General features: G+C 38.0%; 1 protein-coding gene across 1 annotated transcript in view; it reads left to right on the forward strand.

Annotated features, from left to right (window-relative positions):
- The window catches only part of LOC105227723 (protein qui-1), a gene marked incomplete at its 3' end in the record, with an annotated part of 123,529 nt that overhangs the window by 78,084 nt on the left and 25,848 nt on the right, over positions 1-19,597 (forward strand). Inside the window, 4 exon segments of the mRNA XM_049453580.1 lie at positions 13,666-14,414; positions 16,221-16,300; positions 16,407-16,541; positions 16,685-16,905. Of these exon segments, the coding sequence (XP_049309537.1) occupies positions 14,300-14,414; positions 16,221-16,300; positions 16,407-16,541; positions 16,685-16,905 (551 nt within the window).

Genomic DNA, 19,597 nt, shown 5'->3' on the forward strand with positions numbered 1-19,597 from the left:
GACTGCGTCTTTTCCTTCAAAGGGATGAGATCTTGGTTTAGTTCCAAACCATTTATCGTTAAAATAGAGATTACCTCAACCCACGCCATCATAATTTCATCAACTTATTTTCCACCCACTTTCTCTGTCCACCAACTCTTCCAAACGGTACAAAAATAATTTCGTTAATATTCTTTCACCAAAAAGCACGTTATATCCATATTGTAAGAATCTAGCCAGCGGATAAAGTTTGCCAAGTAAGTGCTTAATGCAAAATATCTACAATTATTCATCAATATTTATTTTGTTGCCTTCAAAGTAATCTCCACCGGATGTAATACACTACTGCTAACGATTTTCCAGTCCTCGAAACACTTTTAATAAGCACATTTTGGGATAGCCTTCAGCGAATTTTATTTTATCTCTTCGATGGGCTCCGAAAATTTTAGTTTTGCGAACAAGAAAAAATCACACGGAGGCAAACCTGGTGAATACGGTGATTAGTCGATGGTATTGATTGCTTTTGTGACTTTAAATTAGGTCACAATCGTGGCTCGAAATACCTAAATGCGGGCAAATAGAACTTCATGTTGACTATGTGTCTCTCCAGAATACATTCATGATACACCAAACCACGAATATCGAAAACAACAATGAGCATCACCTTAATTTTTTAGCGGATTTGGCGTGATTGTTTTGGTTTCGGCTCGTTTTTCCCCTACATTCCGATGATTGTTAACTTGTTTGCATGTCAAACTCATAAACCTATATCTCATCTGGTGTTATATTGATCTCCATGAATGTGGGGTCGAAATTCGCACCATCAATCATGTCCAAAGAGACTTGTTTGCGGAACTTTTTGAAAAAAAATGCTTCATCGGGACGAGTCGAGTAAAACGCGTTTCATACCCAAAACATCCACCAAAATTATTCGAATGGACTCGCTGGACATATCGAACTCTTTTGCAGTCTCTCAAACCATATCCTTCACTTGTTTAATATTTTCATCAGTTGAAGAGGTCGAAGGTCGTCCAGAACGAGGCATACCTTCAACGATTTTACTACCGTCTGGAACGCCAAATGGCTTATTTAGCCAATAGTCTTTAGTATTATTATCTTTACTATTCAAAAGAAAAAAGTGATCAAAAATATTGCCTGCAAATATTGCTTACACTTAGGCTACAACTTTAGCAAAGACACATACCTTTTAGAGAAAATCCATAAGCAGCTTTCGATTCGCCATTTCTCTACTCGCTATCCATGAGCGCTGTTCCCCTGTCAAAAAATTTACATGTAAAAGCAACAAAAAAGTTGTCGCGTTGAATTGGCTCAAAAGAGTATGCGAATGCCCCATTACAGTTATATAAGCGCTGTCTTCAATGTCACCAAGTGAATGGTTCACATAAGGAATTTTTCTCCGAAATTAAAATAAAAACTTTTTATTGATTTTCAAAACTTAAGATTTGGAATAAAGTATAGTTGATAACAGAAAATGTAAACTTCGAAACTAAGGGCATATTTCCTATGACAAAGAGAAGTTTATTTCTTTTCTCATCAAAAAAAGAAGCATTATACGTCAAGGGAGACCATAGCGCAAGGTCCCAATGCCAGTGCTGCCATTTTCATGAACAATTGTTCCTTCAAATAACTACTCTTCAACACTTAGCGCATCGAAGACAGCTGTTCTAACATATCTACTCGCCTAAATACAAAGCCTGAAACCAACTCTAACGAATTCCAGCTCACTTTGTACATTCTCACTCGAATTATTTTTTTTGTAATTTTTTCCATTTCAATTAAATACACTTGTAAATACCACTCCTTTCGTACTCTTAATATATCCAATGAGTGCAATGCAACTGAACGAAACTAATTCTGCTCAAACAGAGTTATTTAATATGCATAAAAGGTATGTTGCAGCTGCACTCGGATTGCTATTCAATATAACTAATACTGAATTCTCCAACGTATTTACTTAATGACATTTTTAATCAGACGCTTTTAATGCATTAGTCATGCCAGGCACAGCAGTCTGTGGCGCAATGCAGTCACGCACACACACACCCGCCAGTTAACGCGTGTTTCTCGTTGCAATTTTAAATCGGATACGGAAATTGAAAAATCTCTCTCTACTTTGCTACAACTATAAATTTCGTAATTTCCCATTGCGTTTATGCTGCAGCTTTATTATGTCGCTTGCTATGCACGAGCGAAGCTAAGTGAGGCAAAGTGCTCAGACGACTTTACTTAGTTGAGTGATTTTTACAGAGTTAAAGGAAATCGTATCACATGCCATTTGTTAATAAAATTGAAGTTTTTCCTTAAATACAAATAGAACAGACACATGATCGAAATATTCGACTATATAATACAGTAAGCATATTAAGAAAATTCTATTGGATCCAACTTGCAATTTCAACCAGAAATCTTTAAAAAAAATTTACAAATTTTTGTTAATGAGTTGGTTTCGGTATAAAAGCTTCTAATACTATATATTTTTTATTTAATATTTACATTTTTTTTTATAATAAATAGCTTTCAGTCATCTAAAATCTTACCAGATCATCAGCATTTGCAGCGTAACATAATTCTTGCCTACCTTTAGGCTCATATTAAACCCATGTTATCCAAGTCGCACACCTTAAATTTGTTGCAAAATCCTATAATAGCAGAATACATACTAAAGCTACTTATTAGGAATAAGGTATAACACTTATATTGCTATTTAAAGCCATTTCGGAGATTTTTTATTTTTTATAAAAAGTTTAGCTAATAAGGTTTTTCATATAAAATCTCACCAGCATTTGCAGCATAACATAAATATTTCCTACCTTTAGGCTCATATAATATTACACCCAAAGTACCCAAGTCGCACACCTTACACTTTTTCCAAACCCCAATAATAGCAGAAAAACTACTCAAGTTATTTATAAGGAATAAATATAATTACTATTTGAAGTCAGTTCAGTCGTTTTGGAGATTATTTATAAAAATTTTGCTTATGAGGTGGTTAAGGTATGAAAACTTATACATCCAACTATTTTTTTTTTTTAAAGTATTTAAATTTCTTTTTATAATGACTAGCTTTTATTCATCGTATTTCTCACCAAATCACCATAACATAATTATTGCCTACATTTAGGCTCACAATACACCCAAGTTATCCAAGTCGCACACCTTACTCCTTTTTCAGAATCCAATAATTGCAGAAATATTATAATAATTACCATTTGAAGTCAGTTCAGCCGTTTCGGGGAAATTCTTCTCACCGGTTCTGAGAAAAGTGTTTCTAGTTTTGGGTGCCTTTGGCGCTAAGATAAAAATCTCAAAAATATAACCCCTTAGAGTATTAAGATTTAACATATCTATTATTTTAATAAATTCCACTCTAATTTGTGTAAACTTTCGCTTTGTCACACGCTCATTATTTGGCAACAAAAATGTTCTAATATTATTTGTATAATTCTCAATCGAACCCTCATTTATTTGTCTCTGAGCCAGCAAAAATATATAATCGAATGCACGCGTATCACATTTGCGGTGTTGCAATAACCATTCATTCACGACGCTTTCAACAAATTTCGTTAGATTCGCAAGTCATATAAATGCGCACAGGAAATAAATGTGCAAGGAAGGAAGGCAAATATTGCATTCACATTTATCTAACACGCTTACACTCCTTGCTGCACGCTATTTCCTCTCACTTCGCATGCTCTCTCCTCCACGCTCACTCCACCATACTCGCGAGCAGTCATTTGCGGTTATTGCTGATTGCATTGCGGGTAATACCAACAAAAATGATACCGTGTTGCTGCATATGATGATGTTGTTGTCAGCGCTATTGCTGTTGCAACCACTTTTCACTATATCTATATATATGTCGCTGTAGTTAGCATTCGCCACGCTTATTGAATTCAGTTGGATATTGTCGCTAATGGCATTGCTATGATAGCACGCTTCCCGCCTTATTCTGCGCTTCCTTTAATTTTTCAACGATTTTGCAACTTATTTGCCCGCACATTGCAATTTATTGTGTTTTTTCTAGTTTATTGTGCAAGCTCACTTCTCGCTTTCTTGACAGCTGTGTTGATGTGTTATATGGCTGAAATGGCGTTTGTCGCATTGCAGCTGATATGTGTTATGACAATTTGCAGCTGCAGCTTACTGTATGTACATATAGTAAGTGTATGTCAGCATAGTTTGATAAGTCACTACATCATGTTGTTTAAGATGCCTTTATGAAGTAATAATTCAGGAACTTGTCTGAAAGTGAACTACAAATTTTATTTAATTAACTCGCTCAAAACAAATTTTCATGAAATCTTATATAACATCTGATCAAAATTGACCCGGACTGAAAAAAGTTTATATTGTTGCCTGGGATATAGAACATTTTGTTTACTCCCTCGCTTGAAATAAATTTTCAAGAAATCTTATCATCTGAACAAAATAGACCCGGACTGACTAAAAATTTACGTCTAATCAAAATTGACCCGGACTGCCAAAGTATTTACATCTTATCAAAACTGAGCTGGACTGGGAAAAAATTTATATCTGATCAAAATTGACCCGGACTGCTAAAAAAATTACATTTTTACTTAAGCACTACAAATTTTGGAAAGTATTCAGTACTGAAAATCTGCATAAAATGCAAAAACTTGAGTTACAATGCACGTTTTTATATTTTCTTGCTCTCTAAAGGCTCTAATAGATTACTTTCCACGTAAAAAAAATAGCTCTGAGCCTTCAATATTAACACTTGCCACTTACCAAACTCTTCCTAGTTGTTTTTTTATTTATTTTCCTTCCAATAAATTCCTTCAATTTCTCAATCAATTAACAAGATGTTTCGCCATAATCTTAAAAGTATTTCAAGTACTAAATTCTTTTCATATTGGGCTAGCTTATAGTGATGACAGTGCGTATGATGAACCTTTTCCAAATATTACTAAATGCTGCTTAGAAGCTCCAATATTAGCACTTTTGTAATGTGATGTGTGTAACTCCATAATAAACCCATTATATCCCATACTCCAGCAAAATATTATTTATAAACTAATATTCTAAATAAATAAAAAATAAAAAAAATTCATTTTTCCATTCCCTCCAATGTATGCTGTCAATCATCCAGCATATTACGCTGCTACATAAAAAGAAATTTCAAATATTAAATCATTACCATTCTTTTGGACCTTCATACCCTATGCAGCGGTACATAATGTAGGGGATAATACAGATACAGGAAATTATGATGATGATACTTTTGGACTGACACTTTAATATCACATGATGACATGGCGTATGATGAACGTTTTCAATTTAATCAGCAATCTCTATCAAGTTTTATTATATTATTTATTACAAAAGATTTTTGATCGAAATCTGATTTCATTAACGTTATGTATATAGAGTACTATTCTATCTAAAAATAATAATTTTTACTAAAACCAATTTAAGTATATTCTTCATATATACATACATGTATGTATATATTATATTATTCATAAAATAGGTTTCGTCTAGCCATAACACCTCTTGAACTTAGCCATCATTACCATGCCAGCTTGCTAAATGGACATTAATCTCTTTTGACTGGTTTGTCCAAACTTTGTTGACAGTTAATGTAATTACGGTAATTTGAGACTGGTGCGACGATACAACACGCATACACTTTATTACAGAAATTATGCAAGCATAACCAAATTATTCACACGACAACAAACATATATAATTATATATCTATATGTAATATACACAGTCGATTATAATAACAATTGTGTGAGACCAAATAAAGGAGGATTTAGGCCGAATCACTCAAACAATTTGGTAGCTCCGGTCTGCCTAAGCTGTAAGCAGCTTCATAAGAAAGTATATACATAACGGGTGATTTTTTTGAGGTTAGGATTTTCATGCATTAGTATTTGACAGATCACGTGGGATTTCAGACATGGTGTCAAAGAGAAAGATGCTCAGTATGCTTTGACATTTCATCATGAATAGACTTACTAACGAGCAACGCTTGCAAATCATTGAATTTTATTACCAAAATCAGTGTTCGGTTCGAAATGTGTTTTATCGACAAATTTTGTTCAGCGATGAGGCTCATTTCTGGTTGAATGGCTACGTAAATAAGCAAAATTGCCGCATTTGGGGTGAAGAGCAACCAGAAGCCGTTCAAGAACTGCCCATGCATCCCGAAAAATGCACTGTTTGGTGTGGTTTGTACGCTGGTGGAATCATTGGACCGTATTTTTTCAAAGATGCTGTTGGACGCAACGTTACGGTGAATGGCGATCGCTATCGTTCGATGCTAACAAACTTTTTGTTGCCAAAAATGGAAGAACTGAACTTGGTTGACATGTGGTTTCAACAAGATGGCGCTACATGCCACACAGCTCGCGATTCTATGGCCATTTTGAGGGAAAACTTCGGACAACAATTCATCTCAAGAAATGGACCCGTAAGTTGGCCACCAAGATCATGCGATTTAACGCCTTTAGACTATTTTTTGTGGGGCTACGTCAAGTCTAAAGTCTACAGAAATAAGCCAGCAACTATTCCAGCTTTGGAAGACAACATTTCCGAAGAAATTCGGGCTATTCCGGCCGAAATGCTCGAAAAAGTTGCCCAAAATTGGACTTTCCGAATGGACCACCTAAGACGCAGCCGCGGTCAACATTTAAATGAAATTATCTTCAAAAAGTAAATGTCATGAACCAATCTAACGTTTCAAATAAAGAACCGATGAGATTTTGCAAATTTTATGCGTTTTTTTTTAAAAAAAAGTTATCAAGCTCTTAAAAAATCACCCTTTATAAGTCTATTATATGTACATACATACATACATAAGTATATTATATATACAAATATAAGTCTATTATAACTACGTCCTAAGCTAATTGCTACAACCAAATACTAAGCTAAGCTTCGGCTCCAACTTAGTTCATTTACTTATTCCTCCTCCACAGTGTAGCTCGAAATCAGGCCCCCGCACTCCAAACAGCTCCACACACACACACTTTCCACAGCTTTCTCTTCCATCCATATACATCAAATATGTACTAAATAATATTTTGGCAGCGCCAATTAATAATAGGCAGGTAGCTGAGTTTGATTGCACTAAGCGGTAGACCGAATCCAAGCCGAAAATATCCACAAATTATTATATGAGCATTAATATAAGTAAGTATATTTCACTTGATATTACCCACACTTCAGTCAGTCATAGGCCACCATAATCTGTTACGCCCGCAATAACAACAACTCCACTGAGCATTATTCAACTGTCTGCCAATCAGTCAGTCAGTTTGTAGGCCAGTCTGTCAGGCTTCGTTTGGCAGCTGCCAACTTGCTTACCTACATACATATTTACCAATTAAACGGAAATTAACGAATAATAAGGTTAATTGAACTCGCATACAAACGGGTGAGTTACGCACACATACACACGCACCAGAGCGCACACGTATTTATGGCAATGCGCGGGTATTCATTTGAAACGAATGTTTGATTAGCGTTTATACCGGAACTTTTGCACGCACACACCTGCATTTGGAAATGGGGAGTAGCTAAAGTGGAGATATCTGTTGCACGCTTGAAAGCATATCTGGCTATTTGTATATTTTTGGGTGTAGTGGTGGTAGCGCCTCCATTAACTATTCGTGGATTATCACTTCACTTTTGTTGTTGTGAGTTTTCACGTTTCAAGTGGAAATGTTTGCATGCCATTTATTAAGGCAATAGCGCGTTAATGGCTTATTAATTGCTACAGCAAACAAATATAAGCCATCTTTTGGTAATTGTACTACGGAGGTTTGCGCATGGTTAGGTGCGTGGCCTTTGGTGGGAGTTTTTGTTATATTTTGTAATTAATAACAAAACAATCTAATCATACTTTTTGAACAAAAAAACCGGTAGGTGGCGCTAGAGTCACAGTTGTTGTAAAAACCATACCTCTAAACCAATTTAGATCGCTTCATATTCTGATGAAAGTAGTATATTGAATATTTCAATACTTTTTTAAAGCTCATCATATAGATAACGGGTGATCCAAATAGTGCTATTTTTTCCTTATCCTTTTTTTGACAGATGACTCATGAGTCGTATCCAGCTGTCATGTTATTTTTGTTCAGTATAATCTGGCCTTTCATCATGGAAATACTTACTCCTGAACAACTTTCACAAATCTTTTGAAAATTCATGTTCTGCAAAGAATTAGAGAGATCTTAAATTAAAAGCGTTCAAAATACAGCTTGTGCAAGAAATGAAACCGTTTGACCTTCCCAAGCGACATCGGTTCGCTATATGGGCTCTTAAAATGTTCCAGGAAGATCTGCCCAAATTTTTCGAGCCAAATTTTATTCAGCGAAAAGGCTTATTTCTGGTAAAATGGGTTTGTAAACGAGCGAAATTGTCGCATTTGGGACGAAGAGCAACCTAAAGAGATTCAAGAGTTGCCATATCATCTAGAAAAACAAACGCTTCGGTGAGGTTTGTGGGCCAGTGGAATCATAGTTCCATATTTTTTCAAAAACGATATTGGTGAGAACGTAACCGTCAATGGCGACCTGAAATTGAAGTTCGTGATATCGGTGACATTTGTAGCAGATAATTCACGTTTTGTGCCGAAAAAGAAAAACGAGAGAAAACGTCAATTCCCGCTGTAGATATCTTGCAAGATCTTAATATTGATCGACTAATTTGTATACAGCTATATGCTACACGAGGTTTCTCCAAAAGACATCGCGAATTTTGAATTTTTTAATAAAGTATTTATCCATTCATCAACAGAACACTTAAAAATAATTCGCTTCAATGTAATTACCTCAAGATATCTTCCACAAATCCGAGCGTTTCTAGAGGATTGCTTCGAGTAAATTGCGCATAACTTGTAGGTAATATTACTTATTGACCGTATGACTTTTTCGCAAGAACTCGCGAGGCATGTCGCTATTAAAATTTCAGGAAACTGTTTGCCGAAAATGAAGGCTCTATTTTCGGGCTAACTTGGCACGCCTTTTTCTTTTCTCGGCTTATGCAGCAGCTTCCATTGGGATGATAGAGCTTTGGTTGCCGCGTCATAACCGTAGATCTATGATTCGTGAATAGTTATAACCCTTTGGAGTGGAACTCGTTCATTGCGTACTGAATCCAACAACTCCCGAGCAATGTCAACGCGACGCGGTTTTTCATCGAATTTGAGTAAAATTTGCAAATAAGTTGAAGTCGAACCAAACTGTGCTCAAGCAAATCAGTTGTCGTAATTTTTAATAATTTACTATGTTAAACATTAAAGTGGGCGATTTTGTCAGCATAAGTAAGGCATATGAGTACGAACATAAGGCAACAAAAATCGACTTCGTGAGAGTATCTAGTCATATGAAAGACAGTGTTCAATCAGCTTGTATGGCAGCTATTAGCTAAAATTATCCGATCTATTCTATGCCAAATTTCATACTGTTCAAAAAAATATCCTAGGTCGACCCAACACCGAGGTGAATCCGGAATTTTTTTGGGTTTTCCAACAATTACTCGAGTTAAATCGGTCAGTTGTATGGCAGCTATATGCAGTATATGCTATCATGATTTCATGTCGATGATGCCGTCAAATGGAAAGCTTCATGGGCAGAAAAAAAGTGAGCAAAATTCCATTTGAGGTCGACAACTCAAAATCTGAAGGACTAGTTCGCCTATAAACTTACAACCAGACGTACAGAGGCATCCACCAGGTGACGAGTGTCGAAAACTTAAAAATTTATTATAAAATAATTCAAATTCACAGCTTTTAGGAACTAAAAATGGTTAAATTTAACTGTCTGCTTCATATTCCAGTTCGTTATTTATCATTTTAGAAAATAATTTCAATATTTGAAGACAATGTAGAAGGCGGCAGGCGAGATGTAAAATATTTTTATTTATCCATAAAATTTCAGCTTCTTTATTTACTTATTATGCAAATAGTTGAACAACTATGACATTATCAAGCGCTTAGTCTTCTTTATTTGTAAGAAATTGTAAAAGTTTTTGCAAATCAAAAACAAGAGTAAATTCAATCTTTAGAATACTATAATCCCATTGGCAAACAAACTTTGTAAGTTTACCAAATTTTGTTCGAGTTGAATTTCTTCGAATAAAAACTTGTACATTTGCTACTCTCTCTTGATAAATGTATGTGTATGTGTGTGTGCATAGCCTGATAGTAATTACTAAAACTGCCAGCCACATGCAAACACCTCAAGCTCTTTGCACAACAACCAAAATGGTTTTTCCCACATGTAGCATACAGCATGTGGCATGTGGCATGCGGTGTGTGCGGTATGTGGCATGTAACATATGTCATAAGCACAAAGTAGCACCTCAACTCCATTCAATAGGATTAGTTTCTTTTCATGCCGAGTTATGTTCTCTTTCGTGCTATCATAGGTGGAACGCCACAAAAGCACACACACGCACATGCACACCGGCACTTTTCAGCTACGCAAGCTCTGATGGCACAATTGGTACAATTTTCAAGCCGTTATTGCTGGTGGATATGTATACATGGTTGACCTCGCCGTCTGAAGCACACATGAAAGTGCTACAAATATATCGTATATAGTACATATACGCTACCTGTGTGGTCACATGTGTGTATATATGTATAGATATACATATGCTTTTGGTTGAACATTCCGGCTGTTGTCTGGGGAAAGTTCAGGCATCCGTTCAAATATGTATGGTGAATGTCTTTACACAGACAAATGTATATAAGTGTACTTGTACTTAGATGTATGTATGTATGTATTCGCGTGGGTTATTGCTGTTGTAATACGAACACACTGGTACAATTCAATTCGTTCCATCGAAGAGGAAGTAATTGCCATCGATTGATGTCAACGACATTATTCCGGCGATGTTGCAACAATGCCAACCAAAATCGACACACAACACACAAAAAGTGTTCTGGGTGGAGTAGTGTCTGGAAAGGCATGGCTTATGAACAGGTACGTCAGCCATTATAGACATGGCTATTGTTGCGTTAAATTCGAACGCTTTGTACTTTAATGAATAGATTGGCTGGAAATAACGCTATGTGTGGCCCAATTTTGAGTAAAATAATAAATTAATCGATTTCCAGATAGCTTATGGAAATTAATTTTATTCATGAAAAAATAAGAATTGCCATTGTAATTTGGAAGCAAACGCTTGACAATAAAGTTACGATAAACTTGTAGAAATCCATTTTAAATATTCGAAACTCTTGTGGAAGAGTGTTTGATATTTATCATTGAAAAGAAGAACTCTTGGGTATAAGTACGAAACCTGTATATTAGTAAAACGCTTAGAAGCCAATACAAATTTGCACCGGGGTTTAATCTCTATCCCCGCCAGCTCGGTGGGGTGTCTGAAGGTATGCGTTCGCAAGTGTTTAAGTCTTGACCTCCCAAACGCGGGACAGTCGAGAAGAAAGTTCTGAGTTGTTTCCACCTCATCTTCATATACAGGAGCACAGATCCGCTGCCGTTCTACAGATATTGGTTCTAGGTGCCTTTTCTTGCAGCTCATCAGCATAACATTACTGGAAAGAAGTCTGAAGCTGTAGTTGATAGAGAGTTCCAACCTTCACCCCAAGCTTCTTCCATCCGTAAAGAAGTTCACTGCCCCTTTCCTCCATTGGCTTCTTCTCACTCACAACTTTACCACCAGAGTCCGGTTTGGCGACTCCATGATCCAAGTGATCTGGTATGAAGTGAAAGTGAGTGAGGATTTTCGAGTGTTGACAATTGTTCTTGTAGGAACCCAAACTCTCTGAGCCTGATGACAACTTTCTCCCAGCCATACCCCTTCCGACGATGTCTACGGGTAATATGTTCACGATAACTTTAATTTAAATATTTGGAGTGGACCTTAGTGCACCACACATGCTGATGAACGCCGCCCGTTGAACGCTCTTGAGTTTCTTTGCAAGTGTGGTCTCTTCTAGGAGCTTCCACCATATAAAGATTCCAGAGAACGTAATGGGCTTAACTATGGTGTCGTAGAGCCAGGAGACTACTTTTGGTGAAAGACCCTACCTTTTTCCAATGGTTCCTGTACAGCAGTACAAGACAATTGATACCTCTTCCCTTGATATTCGGCTTCGATGGAAGCTTCTTATCCAGGATAAGCCCTAGATATTTCACTCTACTTGCTGGTTGCAGAGAGATGTCACCCATTTGTGGCAGCGGTGCCACCGGGATCTCGTATCTTCTACCGAAATTGTTTTCCTCACCAGAAGGTTCAAGAACCCGGTAGCATCGCTGACACAAGTGGGAGACATCCGTTTGCAGCCAGTCCAGTTGCTAACGACCAATATCTATAGAAGAGGCGAGAGTACTCCCCCTACTGGGGTTCTCCTACTAACATTTCGTCGAGCACGTGCGTTTCCCCATTCCGTTTCAATCACTCTATCGCACTGACTGAAAATGAGGTGTTTGAGGTTTGATTCAACCGCAAGACCGTCAACAGCAGCTACGAATGCTAATGGCACAACATTCTTGAAAGCTTCCTCCATATCAAGGAAAGTCCCAACAGCGAATTCTTTAACCCTAATGGCTTCCTCAAGCCATGACACGAGGGTATGCAGGGAAGTATCCACTGGTCCCTCGGAATATGCCTCGCCTTGCCGTAGCTCGTTCCAGGTCCCCGGGATGTAACCCAGGGATCTAACCCAGTCTTTTCAGTTGCGCTGGTAAGGTGCCATCCAGTCCCTAGAACTTTAAGGGTTTAAACTAATTGATAGCCCATGTCAAGTGCCGTTCATCCAGAAAGCTGCGCAATCGTTTTGCAGAACTCCTTGCTCAGGAAGTGAGCATCAAGGAGCACCCGAAGTGTATCTCCACTGCTGAGGGTCCATTTCCCGTTTGTGTCCTTAAGATAACTCGGGCAGACGGGGTTCTTTGCAAAAAATGCCTGCACCTAGAGGACTTATGGCAGTCCTCCACTTTTTCGCAGAAGCTTTTCTATGAAGCCCCCTTTGCTTTCCTTAACTTGGACTCGTATATTGCAAGACCCGTTTTATACAACGCCTAGTAGTTAGTTGACCCACTTCTACAAGCCTTGTTGAATAAACGTCTGCAAGACGCTCTAAGAGAGTTATATAGTCCTCCAGAGAGGCTTCTCCATGCCTTTCGGTTTTTTAGTGGACAGGAGCTCTCCAATGCAGTTTTACATGTCGAGTTTAAGACTTCGACCCACCTGTCCACCGTGTCGGTGGTGACCCAATATAATATATGATTGATTGTATTTTATTTTTATGTTAATCTAAACCTATACTTAAACTTATTTTAGTATTTTATAAAAAAAAGAATAAATTTAAAGCTTCGTGTTTTTAAATTTTCTTTCTTCTAATAAAATCATATTTATGCATGTCTGAAATTCCAACCCACTTTCATCTCAATATTTTCAAAATATACTTGGCGAGGATGAAGTTGCAAAGTATCAGCGAAAAAAAATTACGCTGAGACATAAATAAAGTACACATTAATAACTCGTAAAAGTTTACCAATCGCTGCTGCCTTCCGAGTATTAATAAATATTGAAAAGACTGAATATAATTTTTCTTCCTCCTACTAGCTTTCAGAAATTTTTTCATTAACTGCCATGCATCTTTAACGAGTAAACATAAACTCAAACTTATCTTCGATATTTTTCCACTTTTATTTACAGGTGTGGACACAAGCCGAGATTCTTCTTTTCGAAATCTGGCAGGAGAATAAAATTTTTTAAAAGGCCAACTGGAGAAAACAGCAATAAAATATTGAACATGCACATACACACGCATAAACGAGAGTTATTATGAGCCGTGCCGTTTCGCTGCCGACATTACCATTTCAGATATGCAAACACACATACGCTCCCATACACATAAAGAGCGCAAAAGCATGAGACAAATAAATGAGAGCACAGCATTTCTTTAAAGAAGAGGCGAATGTTCCGTATATGTGTATGTATGAGTGTGTATAAAATAATCAGCCGCAGCAACATCTGTTGAATGCCGTTGTAATCGATTGGAATTGCCGCAACGACAACAAAAAAACACGACGCAGGACTATGCAGACGCAGATACACAACCAACACATGCGCATGCAATTAAATAGTGATTTAGATTTTTTGCCCGACAATAACGGGGGATATTAAAACTGTGGCAAACAAAACCGATAAGGGCGGCTAAACGCAAAAAAGAACAAAGCATAGAGATAAGCAATACTTGTGCTTGCGGAGCAGTAAGTGCCAACGCGGTGGACACGCACTTCACTCATTCTAGCGCACCGCCAACGTAGCAGTCTTCGTGGCACGCAATATGGCCGTGCCCATCGATGAGGGCGTGCTGAGCGCTTTGCGCGGCATAACGAGCAAAAATACACGTCTGCCCAAGCCGTTGCTCATCAAAGTTTATGTGTCCAGCCTGAAGGAGGGTGAGTACGCACGTAGCCAACGTGTTGTTGTTGTTTGCTTGTTTCCATTTTTCACTTTATTTTTATTGCTTATTGGCTGAGGACTTTATTTAATGGCTAATTCGTTGGCTATCGCGCAATCTGAACACATCTTTAGAATGAAAATAATTTTCATAAACACAACAGGCCTATTTATTCGATGGTTTTGACTTGATTTCATATTTGGGATCTGAAAACTGAATTATTCAACTTAGATTTTTAATTTTTCAAAGAGCATAATTTTCATAGTATTTTTCTTTGGCAAACAACATGCACTTTTCCAACCCTTTGCACAGATAAGTAGGTTAAACTCTTCTTCCAGGATTACCTTATATCAATGGCAGTGATTTATGATACTCAATTCTTAGTAATCCTTAAAAGCCTCAACCAGCCTGAATATCTCTTGAATAAAGCCGGATTCATACCACCAAAAAGTCCTATGAAAAGCTGCTTCTCAGAGCACAACATATAGGTTCTCAGCACAAAGGTATCCGCGAAGGAAATTTGAATGATAAAGGAAAGTAATTTTAAATAAAATAATTGAGCCCAATCATTGAAAACTTCCAACTTTGAAATCTTACATTTGTGGAAGAGTTGATATTAAGAAAATATCCCAATATCGGCCCTGCCGCTTGGTTGTTTCTCAGATAGGTAATTGCTATTCAAGCCTCTACCATCGTCTGCGATTGGGGAATCGGTTTCACCATCTCCTAGTGTTTTGCTTTCACTGCCTTTCAGCAGGCTGGAGAAGTGTTCCCTCTATAAATTCAGAATACTCAGTGCATCAGTCTCTAAACCACCTCTAGGGTTTCTACAAAAGTATGCTCTGGTCTTAAAACCTTCTGTTAGTCGCCGCATCTTTCCGTAGAATTTTCGAGCGCATTCCCTGCCGCCCAGCTTGTCAAGCTCTTCATACTCACACATTTCGGTCTCTTTTTTTTTGTCTGGAAATGCGTCTCGCTTCCCTCTGCAACTCTCGGTATCTATCCTATCCCGCACGTAATGTGGTCGATCGTAACGTTGCGAGAGGGGCAGTTTGTTTTCTCTCCACTGCGAAACGGCACTTCTCATCTTACCAGCTGTTCTTTCAACCTTTACGAAAATCAATGGTTTCGCTTGCAACTGTATGTAAGGAGCTTGAGACGCTGTCTCACATTTCCCTTAGGCAGAATTACTGAGGAGAGCTCTCAGAGAGCAAGAGTGTACGTCGAGTAGAAAATCGTTCGGTTGTCTGTTGTGATTGCAGCTTCTCAACGACGCTTTTGTTGCACAGAGGTGTGTGCGTATTTTGGCTGCAACAAGATAGTAGTCCGAGTCAATGTTAGGACCTCGGAGCGTACGTAGGTCTAAAATACTGGAGACGCGTCTTTCGTCTATCTCAACATGATCAATCTGTTTGGTGGGTTTTAGATCCGGATACAGCCAGGTAGTTTAATGAATTTTCCTTTTCTGGAATCTACTACATTTAACCATATTACGGACCCAGCGAAGTCGATCAGCCTCAACCCATTAGAGTGTGTTTCATCATGTAGGCTGAATTAATCGACGGTTGTACCAAAGATACCTTTTTTATCCACCCTGATCGCATATGTGAGCTCCAAGCGCACATAAAAGACATATTTGGTCACATGTCAGGACGAAGTCTCTCTCCCACCATAAATCCCAAACCGAATTTTTGGATTTGTTTTCAACTTTCCGCACCCTTCGTGACAATCTAATCATACTTAAGCTTTCTAACCAGTTTCAAACCCACATATTTATTATATTTTCTTCCGACAATTTCTCTAGAATTCTGCCAAGAGCGACGCATGCTTTTGGAACTAGTGGGACCCGAGCTACAGTCCATCTATGATGACAGACAAATCGAGGTAAATGTTACAGTCAAATACTTGCTTCCAATTATTGCAATAGATTTTGCGCGCTATATTGAAGAACTTAAAACATATTTAAAGACAAAAATAAATTTCATTTCAGATTGAAATCGTCGATATGCACTTTGGCACTGGCCCATTGCAAATTATGCAAGTCGAACAAGAGCCATATATACTCCATGACTATCTGCATGAAATCGAGACTTGCTACAACAATTCGAAAAGTGTCTTTTTCCTGGTAAGTGCACGCCAAGTACATAAATCCATATACCCACACAACCACATCAATGTGCCGAAGCATAAGCTCTGCCGCTGGCAGAGAAAAATCTCTTCTAATGCAATTTGCAAATTATCATTTTCACTCCTCAATTGCTTTTATAGGCACTTATCGGCGATAGCATCGGTCCCATGCCATTACCGACGCACATCGACGAAGACATTTTCACCGACATACTACAGCAGGCGCAAACGAGCACTGACGACCGAAACCTGCTGCAAAAATGGTACGCAAAGGACAGCACAGCAGACGCAAAAACTGCCAACAGCAGCGGAGAGGGGGGCGTTGCGCCCGCACACGCATATGTGCTCAAGCAGGACTATCGGTGAGTGATGTCTGGATAATTTTGTATAATTGGATATTTATAAAATAATAAATGCACATTAAGTTATAACTCGTACGAATTTAGACAGACACACACAAGCACACTTATGAGGGCATGTGCGCGTGCAGTTAATAGGGTTATTTATATTTATATTATATTTATCTTTTTTTCAATTTCATACCAACTGTGGCACGTAGCGATGCAAGCGTGTACTTGTGTGCGTGTGTGTGCGTGGCTTTGCCAGAACACGTAATAAAACTCCAATTAAGCATTTACAAAACAATAAACTTCGATTATCTGCTTGGCGGCTGCCTGCTGGCTTTGCGCGTTCAGCCCTTAATTATGCAGCGTTCGCGTTTATTGCCTTAAAGCGCTTGAGTCGTGTTAAATATTTGGGGTGTGCGAAAGTATTTCGGCAAAAATGTGTAGGAGAAAGAGGTAATCCTTTTGTGGGTTGGTTGCTTTGGTAATTGAAATACTTTTGCCGGCAAGCAGCTCGTTGTGAAAGAAATTAACGAGTTTTCGGACTTGCTGCCGAAACATTTCGGTTGAGTGATTGAGATAACCACGAAGTGTGTGCAGTATAAATTAATGAGTACCGTTTCAATGATTTAGATTATTCGCACAGTTTCATCTTCTCGACATCTCTTAAATTTCTGTTTGCCATCAGAGAGAAAGAAATCGAAAGATTTAGCTAATTGGATATAACTTTCTTAAATAGCTGTTCGTCTCAGTCTATATTTTTTTCTTTTTTTTTTCTATAAGCAGAGATTTTAATTTATGTCCATACTTGAACGATGAGCGCCAATACTAACTTAGCTCTTTGTATAATTTTTTTTATTTTTATTTTTTGATTTTATATCATGTATAATAGATCTTCTTCCTCTTCTTTATTGGCGTAGACACACGGCAGTTCTTTCTTTTTTGCTTTTTGGAGCAAATTGGATATTTCAAGTGTAACCAGGTCCTTCTACACATGATCCTTCCAACGGAGTGGAGGTCGTCCACTTCCTTTGCTTCCCCCGGCAGGTACTGCGTCGAATACTCTCAGAGCTGGAGTGTTTTCATCCATCCGGACAACATGACCTAGCCAGCGTAGCCGCTGTCTTTTAATTCGATGAACTATGTCAATGTCGTAGTATATCTCGTACAGCTCATCGTTCCATCGGCTGAGATATTTACCGTTGTCAATGCGCAAAGGACCATAAATCTTCGGCAGAACCTTTCTCTCAAAAACACGTAACGCCGACTCATCGGATGTTGTCATCGTCCATGCCTCTACGCCATATAACAGAACGGGGATGATTAGTGACTTATAGAGTTTGGTCATTGTTCGTCGAGAAAGAACCTTACTCTCAATTGCCTACTCAGTCCAAAGTGAGTTAGATTTCAACGTTATTACGAAATTATCTAAGCTTTTGAAGCTATGACTGTCAATTGTGACCCACGTCCTAATCGCGAATGTGATGACTGTGTACTATTAGACTATTTGAAGCTGATGCATGGTCCTTATCAGTTCTTAGGGGCCGTGTTTGAATAGCTTCGTGAATCTATGCTGGAATCTAGTACTACAGATAACCATATTTCGAGGCCCGACAAAGTCGATCAGCCTCAACCCATTTGGAGATATTTCCTCAAGGATGCTGAATTTACTGACGGCATCTTCCCAATTAAGGGACCGGATATTCCGGATTCATGCCCCTAAATCGTTATCCTTAATGCGTTTGCTAAGGTAGTCACCAAAACCTCTCAAGCCCAGCGCACAACCTTTAGCAAGGGAGATTCACCTTCTCACTTTAACTCACCTTAAAACGAATGTTCTTTGGCTACCCAGAGGAAGTCGTGAGCTGCTTGAGCCATATATAAAAGAATCGTTTCTGGCTACTGCCAAGTGATTGGCGCGGTGAGAACTTTCTCCACTTTCATGAACTTCTAAACATGGCACCATCCTTCACGCTGAACTATGTGGCTTTAATTACTAAGAAACATTCGAAGTTAAAAGGCGGAACTCTTATTGCTTTCTTCTGAAACCAAGCTTATTAACGCTTAATCCAATTTTCCATACACTAATTTTAAACCTCTACTGGAAGGACTTCTGTGTCTTTAGCAAGTTTTGGCTTTTATACTCTGAATAGCGGACATTACGATGTTTGTAACACTCAAAAGGGGACGTCTGCGATCCTAAAAAATTATATATCTAAATGATCCGCATGATCAGCTGAGTCGATTTAGCCATCTGTGTGTGTATATCTGGCTGTATATACCCGAACTCGTCTATCAGTTTTTGCGATACTGATCTGAAATTTCGCACATTTTTGGAACACTTTTTGCTAGACTTTGAACAATTTCCACATACATTCATAATTCATAAATCCAAGTCTAGTCATCACCAATGAAGCGTTTGATGAATGTAGGGTCCTCAGCTACGTTGAAAAGAGTCAGGTATTTTTGGGTTTCTTACAGTTTTTACACAAAACATTAACCAAAATATGTTGAGTTATTCCATAAGAGAAGATCTTCTATCTATCTGATGTCAGGACGATGATTTTCATGCAATATTTCCTCAACTTCTGTTTATCCAACTGAAACCAACTTTTGTAATATAATATAACTTTTCATTCACTGTTATGTTTCATAAATTTTCCTGCTATTAATAATCTCAGTTTTAATAAGTTTTGCTAAGTCAAGTACA

Source organism: Bactrocera dorsalis, chromosome 3, assembly GCF_023373825.1.
Source record: "Bactrocera dorsalis isolate Fly_Bdor chromosome 3, ASM2337382v1, whole genome shotgun sequence".
In the NCBI taxonomy this organism is placed as follows: Eukaryota; Metazoa; Arthropoda; class Insecta; order Diptera; family Tephritidae; genus Bactrocera; species Bactrocera dorsalis.